Source organism: Pleurodeles waltl, chromosome 6, assembly GCF_031143425.1.
Source record: "Pleurodeles waltl isolate 20211129_DDA chromosome 6, aPleWal1.hap1.20221129, whole genome shotgun sequence".
In the NCBI taxonomy this organism is placed as follows: domain Eukaryota; kingdom Metazoa; phylum Chordata; class Amphibia; order Caudata; family Salamandridae; genus Pleurodeles; species Pleurodeles waltl.
In genome coordinates this window covers 1,148,851,098-1,148,868,352 of record NC_090445.1, presented here as the reverse complement: position 1 = coordinate 1,148,868,352, position 17,255 = coordinate 1,148,851,098, and the positions used below count along the sequence as shown (strand labels likewise).

General features: G+C 47.6%; 1 protein-coding gene across 2 annotated transcripts in view; it reads right to left on the bottom strand.

Annotated features, from left to right (window-relative positions):
- SEC31B (SEC31 homolog B, COPII coat complex component) overlaps positions 1-17,255 on the bottom strand; it is a 1,228,966-nt gene that overhangs the window by 212,516 nt on the left and 999,195 nt on the right. For both annotated transcript variants that reach the window (XM_069240364.1, XM_069240362.1), the window contains exon 22: positions 13,465-13,529. In XM_069240364.1, the coding sequence (XP_069096465.1) occupies positions 13,465-13,529 (65 nt within the window). The remainder of the gene's footprint in view (positions 1-13,464; positions 13,530-17,255) is intronic.

The window sequence follows — 17,255 nt, the reverse complement described above, 5'->3', positions numbered from 1 at the left end:
TCACAGCTTGTGTGTGCTGGTGGTGAGAAAATGACTACGAAGACATGGCACTCCCCCCAGGGTGCCCTGCCAACCTCACACTGCCTGTGGCATAGGGAAGTCACCCCTCTAGCAGGCCTTACAGCCCTAAGGCAGGGTGCACTATACCACAGGTGAGGGCATAGGTGCATGAGCACTATGCCACCTCAGTGTCTAAGCAAAACCTTAGACATTGTAAGTGCAGGGAAGCCATAAGAGTATATGGCCTGGGAGTTTGTCAAACACGAACTCCACAGTTCCATACTGGCTACATTGAAATCTGGGAAGTTTGGTATCAAACTTCTCAGCACAATAAATGCACACTGATGCCAGTGTGCAATTTATTGTAACATGCACCCAGAGGGCATCTTAGAGATGCCCCCTGAATACCAAGCTGACTTCTAGTGTGGGGCTGACCAGTTTCTGCCAGCCTGCCATAATCAGACGAGTTGCTGGCCACATGGGGAGAGGGCCTTTGCCACTCTGTGGCCAGGAACAAAGCCTGTACTGGGTGGAGGTGCTTCACACCTCCCCCTGCAGGAACTGTAACAACTGGCAGTGAGCCTCAAAAGCTCACCCCCCCCTTTGTTACAGCACCCCAGGGCATCCCAGCTAGTGGAGATGCCCGCCCCTCTTGCCACTGCCCCCACTTTTGGTGGCAAGGCTGGAGGAGATAATTAGGAAAACAAGAAGAAGTCACCCACCAGTCAGGACAGCCCCTAAGGTGCCCTGAGCTGAGGTGACCCCTGCCTTTAGAAATCCTCCATCTTATAGTTTTGGAGGATTCCCCCAATAGGATTAGGGAAGTGCCCCCCTCCCTCCCCCACAGGGAGGAGGCACAAAGAAGGTGTAGCCACCCTCCAGGACAGTAGCCATTGGCTACTGCCCTCCCAGACTTAGGGGGTTATTACAACTTTGGAGGAGGTGTTAATCCGTCCCAAAAGTGACGGTAAAGTGACGGATATACCACCAGCCGTATTACGAGTCCATAATATCCTATGGAACTCGTAATACGGCTGGTGGTATATCCGTCACTTTACCGTCACTTTTGGGACGGATTAACACCTCCTCCAAAGTTGTAATAACCCCCTTAGTCTTTAGGAGCACCCCAGAACCCAGGAAATCAGATTCCTGCAACCTGAAGAAACAAGAAGGACTGCTGACCTACAAGCCTGCAGAGAAGACGGAAGACAACAACTGCTTTGGCCCCAGCCCTACCGGCCTGTATCCTGACTCGAAAACCTGCAACCAGCGATGCATCCGACAGGGACCAGCGACCCCTAATGCTTCTGAGGACTGCCCTGAACTTAAGGACCAAGAAACTCCCATGAGCAGCGGCTCTGCTTAACTTCAACAACAACTTTGCAACTTTCTTGCAACTTTAAAGAACTTTACTCTTCCTGCCGGAAGCGTGAGACTTCACACTCTGCACCTGACGCCCCCGGCTCGAGATTCAGAGAACCAACAACACAGGGAGGACTCCCCGGGGACTGTGACCCCGTGAGTAACCCGAGACGACCCCCCTGTACCCCCACAGCAACGCCTGCAGAGAGAATCCAGAGGCTCACCATGATCGCGACTGCCTGTAGTAAGGGACCTGACGCCAGGACCAAGCACTGCACCCGCAGCCCCCAGGACCTGAAGGAACTGAACCTCAGTGCAGGAGTGACCCCCAGGTGACCCTCTGTCTAACCCAGGTGGTGGCTGGCCAGAGAAGCCCCCCTGTGCCTGCTTGCACCGCTAGTGACCCCCAGGTCCCTCCATTGAAGCCTATTCAAACCCCGACACCTGCTTTGCACACTGCACCTGGCCGCCCCTGTGCCGCTGAGGGTGTGTTTTGTGTGCCTACTTGTGTCCCCCCCAGTGCTCTACAAAACCCCCCTGGTCTGCCCCCGAGGACGCGGGTACTTACCTGCTGGCAGACTGGAACCGGAGCACCCCTGTTTTGGGCACCTCTTTGACCTCTGCACCTGACTGTCCCTGGGCTGCTGGTGTGGTACTTTGGGGTTGCCTTGAACCCCCAACGCTGGGCTGCCTATGCACAGGAACTGAGACTTGAGAGTGTCTTACTTACCTCACAATCTAACCATAAATTACCTCCCCCAGGAAATGTTGATTTTTGCACTGTGCCCATGTAAGGAAATGCCTCCTTGGCATGGTTACCACCTGACTTTTTGCCTTTTTCTTATGTCAAATTATTATTTGAAAGTGTGCTGAGGCCTGCTAACCAGGCCCCAGCACCAGTGTTCTTTCCCTAAACTGTACCTTTGTCTCCACAATTGGCACAACCCTGGCACCCAGGTAAGTCCCTTTTAACTGGTACCCCTAGTACTGAGGGCCCTGATGCCAGGGAAGGTCTTTAAGGGCTGCAGCATGTCTTATGCCACCCTAGGGACCCCTCACTCAGCACAGACACATTGCTTACCAGCTTGTGTGTGCTGGTGGGGAGAAAATGACTAAGTCGACATGGCACTCCCCTCAGGGTGCCATGCCAACCTCACACTGCCTGTGGCATAGGTAAGTCAACCCTCTAGCAGGCCTTACAGCCCTAAGGCAGGGTGCACTATACCACAGGTGAGGGCATAGGTGCATGAGCACTATGCCCCTACAGTGTCTAAGCAAAACATTAGACATTGTAAGTGCAGGGTAGCCATAAGAGTATATGGTCTGGGAGTCTGTCAGACACGAACTCCACAGCACCATAATGGCTACACTGAAAACTGTGAAGTTTGGTATCAAATTTCTCAGCACAATAAATGCACACTGATGCCATTGTGCACTTTATTGCAAAACTACACCCAGAGGGCATCTTAGAGATGCCCCCTGAAAACATACCCGACTTCCAGTGTGGGTTGACTAGTTTTGCCAGCCTGCCACACACCAGACATGTTGCTGGCCACATGGGGAGAGTGCCCTTGTCACTCTGTGGCCAGGAACAAAGCCTGTACTGGGTGGAGGTGCTTCTCACCTTCCCCTGCAGGAACTGTAACACCTGGCGGTGAGCCTCAAAGGCTCACCCCCTTTGTTACAGCGCCACAGGGCATCCCAGCTAGTGGAGATGCCCACCCCTCCGGCCACTGCCCCCAGCTTTGGCGGCAAAGCTGGAGGAGATAATGAGAAAAACAAGGAGGAGTCACTCCCCAATTAGGACAGCCCCTAAGGTGTCCTGAGCTGAGGTGACTCTGACTTTTAGAAATCCTCCATCTTGCAGATGGAGGATTCCCCCAATAGGATTAGGGATGTGCCCCCCTCCCCACAGGGAGGGGGCACAAAGAGGGTGTAGCCACCCTCAGGGCTAGTAGCCATTGGCTACTATCCTCCCAGACCTAAACACACCCCTATATTGAGTATTTAGGGGCTCCCAGAACCAAGGAAGATAGATTCCTGCAACCTGAAGACGAAGAAGGACTGCTGACCTGAAGCCCTGCAGAGAAGACGGAGACACCAACTGCTTTGGCCCCAGCCCTACCGGCCTGTCTCCCCACTTCAAGAAAAACTGCAACATCGACGCATCCCCCAGGGTTCAGCGACCTCTGAAGCTCAGAGGACTACCCTGCATCTAAAAGGACCAAGAAGCTCCCGAGGACAGCGGCCCTGTTCAACAAAACTGCAACTTTGCAACAAAGAAGCAACTTTTAAAGACCACACGTTTCCCGCCGGAAGCGTGAGACTTTCCACTATGCACCCGACACCCCCGGCTCGACCTGTGGAAAACCAACACTACAGGGAGGACTCCCCAGTGACTACAAGCCCTTGAGTAGCCAGAGTTGACCCCCCTGAGCCCCCACAGCGACGCCTGCAGAGGGAATCCAGAGGCTCCCCCTGACCGCGACTGCCTGCTTCAAGGAAACCGACGCCTGGAAAAGACACTGCACCCGCAGCCCCCAGGACCTGAAGGAACCAAACTCAAGTGCAGGAGCGACCCCCAAGTGACCCTCTTCTTAGCCCAGGTGGTGGCTACCCCGAGGAGCCCCCCCCCTGTGCCTGCCAGCAGCACTGAAGAGACCCCCGGGTCTCCCCATTGAATCCTATTGAAAACCCGATGCCTGTTTGCACTCTGCACCCAGCCGCCCCTGTGCCGCTGAGGGTGTACTTTCTGTGCCTGCTTGTGTACTCCCCAGTGCCCTACAAAACACCCCTGGTCTGCCCTCCGAAGTCGCGGGTACTTACCTGCTGGCAGACTGGAACCGGGGCACCCCTATTTCCATTGAAGCCTATGTGTTTTGGGCACCACTTTGACCCCTGCACTTGACCGGCCCTGAGCTGCTGGTTTGGTAACTTTGGGGTTGCCTTGAACCCCCAACGGTGGGCTACCTTGGATCCAACTTTGAACCCTGTAAGTGTTTTACTTACCTGTGAACAAACTTAACAACTACTTACCTCCCCCAGGAACTGTTGATTTTTGCACTGTTTCCACTTTTAAAATAGCTTATTGCCATTTTTGCCAAAACTGTACATGCTATTGTGATTATTCAAAGTTCCTAGAATACCTGAGTCTAATTCCTTTCATTTAAAGTATTGTTTGTAAATCTTGAACCTGTGGTTCTTAAAATAAACTAAGAAAATATATTTTTCTATATAAAATACCTATTGGCCTGGAATTGTCTTTGAGTGTGTGTTCCTCATTTATTGCCTATGTGTGTACAGCAAATGCTTAACACTTCCCTCTGATAAGCCTACTGCTCGACCACACTACCACAAAATCGAGCATTAGAATTCTCTTTTTGCCACTATCTTACCTCTAAGGGGAACCCTTGGACTCTGTGCATGTTATTTCTTACTTTGAAATAGTACATACAGAGCCAACTTCCTACAGTCCACTTTTAAAATAGCTTATTGCCATTTTAACAAAAACTGTATATGTTATTGCTCTAATTCAAAGTTCCTAACTTACCTGTGTGGAGTACCTTGCATTTTATGTATTTACTTAAAATCTTGAACTTGTGGTTTTGAAAATAAATTAAGAAAATATATTTTCTATATAAAAATAGCTTATTGCCATTTTTGCCAAAACTGAACATGCTATTGTGATTATTCAAAGTTCCTAAGATACCGGAGTCAAATTCCTTTAATTTAAAGTGTTGTTTGTAAATCTTGAACCTGTGGTTCTTAAAATAAACTAAGAAAATATATTTTTCTATATAAAAAACCTATTGGCCTGGAGTAAGCCTTTGAGTGTGTGTTCCTCATTTATTGCCTGTGTGTGTACAACAAATGCTTAACACTACCCTCTGATAAGACTACTGCTCGACCACGCTACCAAAAAATAGAGAATTAGAATTATCCAATTTTGCCATTATCTTACATCTAAGGGGAACCCTTGGACTCTGTGCACACTAATTCTTACTGTGAAATAGTATATACAGAGCCAACGTCCCACACCTACCTTTGTAGATGTCAAGAAAAAAACTTGACAAAACGTTGAGAAAAAAGCCTGTCAAAAAACGACAGAAGGAAAGCTGCACTAACTTGCGCACAGAGAAAATATCTGATGTTGCCGTGCCTGGGTGCTGCCTATATAGGCGATTGCGATGTCACATCTGGCACTGACAACACCAAGTGGAACCAAATGGAGCCACCAGACTGTTGCGTAAGGGAATAGCTCAAGCAAAAGTTTCCAGGATCCATTCCGACGCCTGGGAAATTCACAGGTAAAGAATCTGCAGCTAGAAGTCTATCAGATTCATCTTTTACCTCAGTGGATTTAGAGGTTTGAGTGAGGCACTGTGAGGTAGCCAGGAGTTAGACCGACAGCTACTAACAGTGTGGATAGATCCAGTCTCCCACAGTTTTCGTCCTAAGCACACAGTCCTATTTCCAAAGTGGGAACTGCATAACAAACTAATGTAGCTTGGTGCATGTTACAGCAGAGAAAGAGGAATTGGAGGACTGATGCCCTTACTGGCACACAAGCTGCCACTCAGACCCATGACCTAGAAAGAATTGGGGAACCTGCTGCACTGGCTGGGAAGGCTGTCTCGAACTATCTGCCAACCATCTGGAATAGCCTCTAAACTCTCTGAATTGAAACAAATACTGTTTAACAGGGGATCAATAGTCCCAAATAGGGCTCTGTAGCTCTTCTGTCCTTAAAGTGCTCCAACACAAAGATTGCCTTCTTATCAAAAAGCATGAATTCATCAAAGGCATAACCATGAGGGGAGTGTGTATACAGCCTGAGGATCCTGTGGAACGCATCCACACGTCAACGAAGCACAATACTAGTACATACTGCCCTCCTAGGCAATCTGTAGTAATCCATGTTTAAAATATTTTTAGTTAAATTGTCATTTTACAGAATGTTGCAATTTTTTCATATTTAAAATTGTAAGAAAGTTGAAAAATATTGACACTTTGCTACATTTCAGTCAAAATCTTACACATTATTGTATCCTAACAGTCTGCAGTTCCGAGTATCACAACCATGGCACCATACATTGTCAAAATACTAATCTTCAGGTAGCAATGATATATAAAAGTACTTATGACTGTTTCGAGTTCCAAAAGGAGAGGTCAATTTTTGACAAATCTTCATGAATTAAGATTAACAATTATTTTAACAATATGAAGTAAACAAGGGGCGTGGCCTGAAGCCGATGGAGCAACACGCTTGAAGCGGAGCTCCCGGCAGCCCTCCGAGGGCCTACTATATCCTGTATCACCGGGCAATTTGGGAGTGGGGCTGGGGTGCGCCGGGCAATGCCAAGAGCCCGGTGCACAGGAAAACACCTCTCCTTAAGACCTGAGAGGCTCCGGTGCCCTAGAAAGGGCGATTTGAGAAGAGGAAGCCGTGGGGCAAGATGGCGGCCACGCGGCAGAGGCGTGAGGGACACAGCGGTGGAGCTGAGCCCGGGGAGCTCTGCCCTGAGCTAAAGGTGCTAACAAATGGGGGGGGGGGCTCGGCTTTGTACTGAGCGGGCTGCCCCCCACCGACCGGCGACCCTGAGGAGACCTACACCGGGATTGACTGACAGCTGCGAGCATTTGGCGGCTGGTGGGGGAGCGCGGCTCCATTGCAGGCCTACAGACCGCGGACCTGGACGACGTACCCCTGGGCCGGGGGCTGAAACGAGGAGCTTGTATCCGGGACAACCCGAGACCCGCTCTCTTTCCTCGATCGGGTGGTGGCGCTGGACCCTGAACGCCGTTAACTGGTCCTGGCGGCCTGTCCTCACGGCAAGAGTGAGAACGACAGTCGAAACAATGGGAAAGCCCAAAAAAACAAGAGTGCCCGGACAGAGAGGTATGGGAGAGAACTTCCCGGAGCGGCGAGTTGTTGAACAAGTGGCCAGTAGTCACATCATATCCTAAGAGACCACCCTGGACACCATACTCCAGGTGATTCAAGCGTCTCGAAAGGCCCTGGAGCAAAAGATTGACATCTTAACGGTAGATCTGACCCTGCTCAGAGACTATCATCGCCGCCTGACGGACAGAGTTGTATTGAACGAAAAATCCCTGGAACACCTAGCCCCGAACTATCAAGCACTGACAAAGAACCTATCTGAACTCACCTCAAAACCCTAGAGACACGGGCAGAGGATGCAGAAAACAGGGCCTGCAGAAGCAATCTAGGATTGGTGGGACTCCCAGAGAAAGCAGAGCAGGGAGCAGCAAACATGGAAGTATTCTTGGAACGGTGGCTACGCGAGGCGGTGGCCCCTGAGGGGCTCTCACTCTTTTTTGCAAGTGAATGGGTTCACAGAGTGCCAGCAAGACCCCCACCCCCAGGGGCGAGGCCACGTCCGGTTATCACCAAACTGCCCCACTTCAAGGACAGGGACCACATCCTGACCCATTCGAGACTGAAAAAGGAGATCAGAATGGGGGACCAGCAAATAATGATCTTCCCGGACTTCACCAGAGAAATACAAAAACAGAGGGCATCTTTTACCGAGGCTAAGAAAAAGCTCTGAGAACGGGGAATCCAGTATGCCATGCTGTTTCCAGCTAAACTAAGGATAACCACTGACAACACTTCACTACGCCCCAACCGGTGTGGGAATGGCTGGATATGTATGACCCGGCCTCTGCGGAACCACCGGCAGGGACAAACCGGGCAAGCACCAGACCGCGTGGAAGACCTGGCAGGCGGGGAACGGCCGCAGCGCCTCTGCGCCACCAAGCACTACAGGAAATGCGAGATGCAGTGGACATCACGGCGTCCCTGAGCGGGGGGGGCATGAATCATCTCACCCCTCTGAGGTCTTGCCTGACCACGACTCCACATTTGGCAGCGCTTCCTTCTCATCCCACGACGCCTCCAACATCCTGCCAAAGGTAACCCCGGGGACTTCAGACGAAATACTGTAAGGACCTCCGAACAATAGAATTACAAGCTATCACCTCATCCATATAAGGGAAAGGAGAAACTCCACTTTCTCAAACTGGGCGGGGATGGGTGGGCCGGCGGGCCTACATCATGGCTCGGATGGTACCTACAACAAATCAGACAACATGTTGATGCCACGCCCCGCGCCCCACCTGACCGCCTGCTGCGTGCTTTGGCGCCTACGACGACGCAGCGGGGGATGGAACACGACTCTGGATGAGTGGGCTCCGGGGGGGCATGCCGGAGAAGCTGGCTCTCGGTCTTTTGTACCTCACCAATCAACATACAATGTTAGCTAGGCTATTGAAAGTTGGGACGGGGATAGTTTTAGATGCCGGTCCTGGGGAGATGGAGTTGGGGTTCTGGGGTTACTGTTTTTTTTACAGTTTTGTCACTCCCAGCTGTGTCGATACCATCATAGCTATCAATTCCGAGGGCACACCCTTGTCAACCCACAACCATTGGGTGCGAGGGGTCAGAGAAAGCTACACTTCACGTAAATACTCTCCATGGAAACCCCCCTAACATATACATTTCTTACTTGGAATGTCAGGGGTCTGAACAGTATGAGTAAAAGAGTCTAAAGTCTATAGTCAACTCAAAAGAAGAGGGGTCCATATAGCCATTATTCAGGAGAGACACCTAATGGAACAGGAGGTTAAGGCTATCACTAAAAGATGGTGAGGCCAAATATATGCCACAACCTATTCAGCATTCGCAAGAGGGGTACTGCTGTGGATCTGACCGGGAGTGCCGTTTCAAAACACACATGAAATTGTAGATAAAGAGGGACGTTATGTCCCGGTAACTGGGAGACTGGAGGGCAGTGATATAACACTCGGGGGAATTTACGTGCCAAATCAGGAACAGGGTACCTTTCCCACAGCACGCTCTCACACTCTGGGACCCTATCTCACCCAAGCAACCATCATAGGCAGTTTTTTTTTATCGCATTGCTGACCCAGAATTGGACAGATCCCATCCCTGCCCTGCAGCGCTCCCCAACTAATAGACTGGCCAAAACATTCTCCAACTGGCAACAACACCGGGGCTTCACAGACTGTTGGAGATACCGCCACTCCACGGAGCAAGATTACTCCTTTTACTCTCAACTACATGACCTTCATGTCCTTTTAGATGTGTTTCTAGCATCCCCAGAAGTAAATAGCGTAGCAATAGCAGCGGAATACTTATGCCGCACAATCTCAGATCGCAGTCCCTTACTACTTATGTTGGCCTGGAAAAGGGACCGACCATGAATACCAAACTGGCGATTCAGAGTAGAGTTGCTCGAAGATGGTGCCTTTAGGCAATCCACTAAGGCCGCAATAAGCAAATTCTTTGAACATAACACAGGAACTGCCTCATCCCGAGCACTTGAATGGGAGGCTTTTAAGACAGACAGACAGGGGCAAATGTATAGCAGAGGTGGTGGGGGTAAGGAGGACCCTAGAGTAGGACATCCGGAAACATGAGAGAGACCTTAGAGATATTGAGCGTAGGAGACCGGGTGCCCCGGAATTGTCCCCCCTCCTTACGGAAACAAGAGAAAGGGTCCCCGTAGCAGTAGAAAAGTTTAGATGCTTAGATTATAAAAACTACATGACCAGACAGCACACAGAGGGGGACAGAGCAGGGACGTTATTGGCCTGGCTTGCGGCTCTGTCGCGGCTTCAGTCTTTAGTGATGGAGATTGAAGACCCCACGGGAAGAAGGCTTTACAGGCAGAGGGACATTAATGACAGGTTCATTAGCTACTACTCCCTGTTATATGCCCCACCGTCGGAGGCTCTACATTCGGCGCAACCTCAGGACTTAGACGATCTTCTGGTCCCACGACTGAGGAAAGAGGCTCGGCAGACCCTGTCAGAACCGGTGTCCTCCGAGGATATCATAGTGGCGGTGGGAGCGATGGCTAGGGGAAAGGTCATGGGGGTGGATGGGCTCCCTCTGGAGTTTTACAGCGCATACTTGGACCTGCTGACCCTGCAACTCTGCGCACTCTATTCAGAGGTGTGGGAAATAGAAGTACTGCCTCAGTCCATGAACAAAGCCATAGTGATCCCACTCTTAAAGCCAGGCAGGCCCGCAACAGATGTGTGCTCTTACCGTCCTCTGTCTATGCTAAATATGGACTATAAAATACTCAGCCGGATTCTGGCTACCAGGCTTCTACCTCACCTGTCGACACTGATTCACTAGGACCAAACTGGGTTTATCCCTCAGCGTAGCACAGCCATGAATATTAGCCGACTGATCTCGATCCTACAATCTAGCTCCCCAAACCTGCAAAACGCAGCAATTATAGCGGTGGACATTGAAAAAGTCTTTGATAGTCTCCGGTGGGATTTTTCAGAGCAGGTAATGTTGCGAATGGGCTTGAGGCAGGGCTTTCTCCAGTGGACAAAACTGCTCTATACAAAACCTACGGCACGTGTATGCATGGGTCGAACAATATCAGAGCCATATCTAGTTGGCAGGGGCACTAGACAGGGATACCCTCTGTCCCCTCTGCTATTTGCAATAGCGATGGAGCCGCTCGCACAAGCTGCGAGATCAGGCAACTACTACAAAGGGCTCAATATCGAGGGTCATAATCACCACATCGCGCTCTACGCAGATGATATGCTACTCTTTCTGGAGGAAGCAGAAGCGGAACGGCTGGGAGCAATGGCTCTGCTGGAAAGGTTCGGAGATTTATCGGGACTACGCATTAACCTGCGGAAGTCTCATATCCTCCCATTTGGGGACGGAGCACCAAAAGTGTGAAACACACAAGGGCTTGAATGGACCCCCTCCACCTTTCGCTACCTGGGTGTACACATCTATCACAAGCCCGAAGATCAACTGGAAGGAAATGTGCACCGGGCGGTTCATAGGCTGTGCTCAGATATCCTGTTTTGGAAGACACTTCCACTGTCGGTTGCAGGGAGAATAGCACTAGTAAAAATGGTACCACTACCCAGACTGATGTACTATTTCTCGACCCTGACACTACCTGTTCCTCACTCATTATTATGTGATATTAACTCCACTATAACAGGTTTCATCTGGAGATCGAGCAGACAGACTAGCAATAAGTACGCTCCAAGGACCCACAGCGGAAGAAAGACTGACAGCACCTGATGCGGAAATATACTATCTGACCTGCCAGCTGCAATGGTTAGCGAGAGCACTACACGCTGAACGAGAGGAGACCGGCATGAGACACTTCACTGGGCACCCAATTGCAGCCCTCCTAGAAATATTAATGAATCCCAGAGGGCGACACACACTACACCCGCCTGCCTTACATATTCTACACACATGCTGGAAGCGTAGCTTACAGCGCACTCGCACTAAGCTACCATACCACCGGAAATGCTGATAAGTGGCCTTACCAAGCTCCCAGATGGGCAGGCCCTAACGGGAATGTCGAGACTAGCTACACATAACAATACATTACTGGGAGACCTGTTCAGCAACGGAGAATTAATGACCTTTACTGATCGGAGGAAGCACTTTGATGTCCCCCGGGGTTGTTTCTATTATAAAGCTCAATAACAAAACTCATACAACGGCACTGGAAGCTGGGATTGAACGAACCACCCACACATGCGGGATGTCAGGCTATCTACACACTGGGGGGGGGAGGGAAAAGTTGTGTTCGCCCTCTATAGGGCATTACAAAAAGGTACACTTCTCCCACTGGACAAATTACAAATAGCATGGCAGACGGACACAGGGACACCCATAGATGAGCAGCGATGGGCTAGAATCACAGCGCATACACACACAGTGTCTAGGAACGCCTGTTTCAAATGAATTAATCTCTATGTCTTCCACAGGGCATACCTTACCCCCTACAAAATAGCGAAAATGTTTACAGCTGGGTGTGGTGAATGTCCCCGCTGCTCGGCACCAGAAGAAGACCTCGACCACATGCTGTGGAGCTGCACAGGGCTTGGGCTCTACTGGAATTTAAGAGTGTAACCGCGGTCACAGATAGAAGACTCCCGTTGGTGGCATTACTGGGGGACTTTCCCTGACCAAACGCCAAGAAAACCATTAACAAGTATATAGATTTGGCATTGATACTAGCTAAAAGGGAGATCACGATACACTGGAAAGAGCCAGAAGGGCCCACGCCTACAAAAATGGCAGGATGCATTAATAAAATGGGCTGACGCAGAGGGGAGAGTGTTACACCAGGAGGCTGCAAGGGGTTGCAGGCCTATGGACATGGCACGACAATGGGACTCCCTGCTTGATTGCCTTAAGAACCTGAATGAAACAGTATTAGACCAATCTCAATCAGCTGATGCAACAGACAGTGACGAAGACTGCAACCAACAAACCAGCAATAGACCAGAAGTTTGTTCAGATTTGATGACAGAATAGTCAATGCTACGAAAAGAGCGGCCATTCACCGACTGGGAGTCGACATGGGGGGAGGGGACCAAGGTAGGGGAAGATCGGACCAATTGTTGTCACGTTTGTATTTGTTACCTATAAAACTAATAAAAATATATTTAAAAAAAAATATATGCAGTAAACAATAATTTAGGGCTTTATTTAGGTCTTGGGGGAAGGAATACTCTGTCACAAACCTGATGGATATCCCTTCTGCCGTATAATTACCCCAGGGATAGCCAACACGTTTGTGACTGAGTATTCTCCTTCTCCATTATCTAAATCAGGCCCTGAGTCATTAACTTTATGAAGTGAATAATTCAGCACTTTGTTGTCCACTGCACCTAAACCTCTTGTCTAATTCCACTTGTCAGTCCATACAGTAATTTGAAGACAAGATACGCTGTCGTAAACATTCCACAAATTAAAAAATAAATGACACAAATGATGAAGTCAGCTATAAAACATGTTGCTGCCCATTGTTTTTAGCAGTACTACAAGTGTACCATCGGAAAATGATGAAACCTAAATATGACATTTGAAAAGTACGAATGGAGGGTAGTCCAACTGTCAACTAATTATACCACACACCTTCTTTAGTGAGCAATTCATGCGGGGCAGAAAAGAGGAATAAAGATGAGAGGGGGCGGATGGAGGGGAAGAGAGTCTCATGGCTTCCTAGTCATGCACGACAACTTGCACCCCTGTGAACAACAGCTTACCTTTTTTCGGGGAGCCCTACCCCTGATGGATGGAGGAGGATCATTCCAGCCTTCCACACTCCCACCTGTAAAAAGAAAAACATACAAATTAAGGTAACATTACTTCTGCTTTACTAAATGTCAATTATGAATTTATGTGCTGCCGCAAATTATAATTTAAAATAGCTAAACCTCCCTCACTGATTATATCTTTTTACCTTACATAAAGAAAACTTATTGAAATACAGTTAAGGTTATTCTACAGCGCACCAGTTTTACTTTTCATGTGACCTTGTGGCTTCTCTGCACCAAAAACACCCCCACCCCATTAATTTAAACTGAATCACGAATATATAAAACAATATGTAGACCAATCAGATTTTAAACACACAATGACTTGCATTTGAGATTGGTGATCATATTTTCTGTCTAAAATTCATCCGATTTAGGTCTTTATAGGCAACAGATTTTAATGGAGAGCACAGTGGTGTTTTAAAGCACGATCACTGACATTTTATACTTCCCTGGGTCTCTAGAACACTTACTATTAACTATTTTTCAGAAAAAAACTGGCATATCAGGCTGGCCTATATCACTAGACTATGTTATATATAGGCCATTGGAACATGCAAATGCACATTCTATCAAAATATTTGTGCAGGGTGGCAAAGTGTTGGAGCAAATGGAAGGAAGCTTTTTTTATATAAAAAGAAATAATGTAAATCGGTATGACTCATGGGTCAAAGGTTAGTACTGACAATTTTTAGACGAAAGAAGCCCCCGAACTGGCCGTTATAGGATGGAAAATGGAAGGACTCGGGTAGGCTTCGCAGCTGAAGGACCCCCGGAAGGGAATGTTATTGCTGTTTGCCTACGAATAGAAGAATCAATGGTGGAACGAACATGGACATCAGTTTCGTGGAAGTCAGTTAAGAGGAATATGCGGACAGGGCTTTGGGAGAAAGTCACTGTCAAAGAGAAGGAGCTAAGGTACCTGCCGATTAAGAGAAACTCGATGCTTAGAATGGGAAATAAAGCACTCAATGGATTTGTCTAAACTGAAAGTTTTGCAAATTGTACGTGAAGACAAAATCAGAAATAGGATGAATTTGGCAACAGAAGAGTAAGTTTACAGAGCATTTTGAAATCACCTTGAAATGGGCCATTAAAGGAGCACTCGAGGGAGATTAAGGGATATATTCGATAGCGATGTAAATCCGCAAACTGTTTCTGATAAAGGTGAAATACTGGAGGATAAAGGTTTTTTATTTTAAGGTGACAGTACGACTAAGTGAATTGTGAATTAGGGTACATTTATAATCTTTTCATGTACAGCACTGTATTGTTGCATTACTACATTCGTTGCGATGTAGAGACCCTTGATGAAAAGCCACATATGTTTGAAATGCTTTGGGGTAGAATCAAAAATGTGAAAGGTGGTTAACATAGGAAACACAAAAATATGCAGAAAAGAGTAATTTAAGCACAAGGAATATTTTACACATATCCCATAAAATTAAGATGTGATAAAAGTGGCATAAACATGGGAGAATCTGTTTTGCCGTGACCCTTGTAACAGTATGTTACAGAGCGTTCTGATATAGGATTGTTAGATGTGCCCTCCTGACTTCAGGGGGCTTTTGAAAAGAATAATTGAGAAACAACGTTCACGTGCTACTAAAGTGTTCGCTCACTGCATACATTGCTCATCATTCTTTCTCAACTCCTCTGGCCATGAATGCATGAAAGGGATGCTGGTTGCTGCTCCTGTTGTTAAGGAATAGTGGTTGTATTTATCCATGCACGTCTGCAAAGAACCACACTGGCTCTCAGACATGGCAGTAGCATGGACAGTACCCAGTCCTGTTTGTATGCAATACTTTCAAGCTGCTATGCCACTCAAATCCATAGAGGAACGTCTGTACACCTCCGACAATTTCTCAGTAGACGTTAAAGACATTAACCACAAAGTGTGACTGTATCTCACCAGAAGAGAGGAAGCATTGAAATATTTCAAGGCCGTACTACATGACTAAGACTCCTTCAGCAAATAATCCTAATGGTTGGATTCTCTGTCAGATGCATTAGCAGGAATTGTTCCCTTTTTAACTTCACTACCTGAAACCCCACAGTTATGCAATGAAGAAAATTAAAGCAGTGGATCTGCAGGAGCAGGTTTGTATTTTGTAGATGTCAAAATGCCAACAAACAGCAATGGTTAGGCTGATCCATACATACTACAATGCTTAAAGTTTCATATGCCTTCTTAATGACATTAGCAAAATGCCTTAAAATCGGGTTTTAGGTAAGTAACCAAACCACAGGTGTATAACAAATCCACCAACATGCAGGACTCTGGGTACTTTCTAGGGAGCATCCGCTCACTATCTTCATCATAATCAAACTCACCCTTGTGTATGGGATACTGAAAAGTCAAAGCATGTGATTATGTCCAAGCTAAGGGCCTCATTGGGAGTGTGGTGGTCCGAGGACTGCCACACTCGCATTGATGGTCGGGCTGCGACACTCTGTGCGGTCTGACACCCAATCAGAATCCTAGCAGGCAGACCCACCAGGGGACCGCCGTCCCCACTGGGAACATGGTTCCCAATGGCATGAGGCAGTCAGAGTTGTACTCAGGGCGGCGATGAACTCCCCTCACTACCAGCCTTCCCATGGAGGTTTCATTGACATGGAAAGGCTGGCACTGCCTAATTCAAATTGAGGCCCTAAATCCTCCATTCTCTGGCAATACTCCTACCTGGACTTCTGTGCATTCTAACGCTTTAAAAAAAGTCCTTTGCCTGGTCTCTTAAGTACACACTTCATAAAAGAACAAGAATTATGAATGCTGATGCCATCACCTGGAGGCATCTCTAGTACCACACAAACCAAGAGGGACCAAAGCGTAAGTCAAAGTAATACCACTAAGTGAAAGGAAAGCAAAGGAGACAAGACCTGAAGAAATAACTCAACAACATCAGCCGATGCTGTTTACATAAATACCAATGTATAGGCTCTCTTATGCACTCAAATCGGTAGCCGGGGTAAAAGCATCCAACATAGCCTTCTGAAAGACTTCCAATTGATGAGCTGAAGCTCCATTAGGTGAAAAGCTCATTTGAAGAGTTTCCTGAATAGTCATCTTAGAAAATGAAGACACCTCTTTGTTTTCTTATTGTTTGAAGTGGAATGGTCTAACTTATATTTGTTATGAGGTCTAGGAGAATAGCTCCTAGTAAATGGAGAATAACACTCTAAACACCTGGGACCCAGCAGCAGACTTCGAGTTAAACTTTTGGAAGCCCTAAGATGTTTAGCCTTCCTTTTCCCTTAATAACTAATTGCATAAGAGCACATAAATGACATAAAGTAGTGTTGTAGGAATTTACAGGACACTACATATGCTCAATATGTGAATCTTAATCAGATATATGCTTTCTGCAAAAAGAACTAGGTAAAGACTAAACATGTCATGGGAGACTAAACAAACAATTTAACAAAACAACTGTAAAACAGTTCCAGACCTGCATCTTTGATGGTGTAAAAAGAAAATAACTGATGTCACCAGCACTACCAAGTAAAGCTTATGTCACTGAGCACCACATAATGCCAGTGAAAGAACAACTTGGAAAGCTGAAACCTTCCAAATCCAGTATGGGTTACTAAAACACACATCACAGATCTAAGCCCCCTTTTCACGCAGAACAAGTGTTAAAGAGCTACCTTCAGATTTCATCTATAATTCAGCCTCCTGCTTCTTGCTTACCCTCTTCCATACCTCCTTGAAGGTACGATTAGGAGGCAGTCTA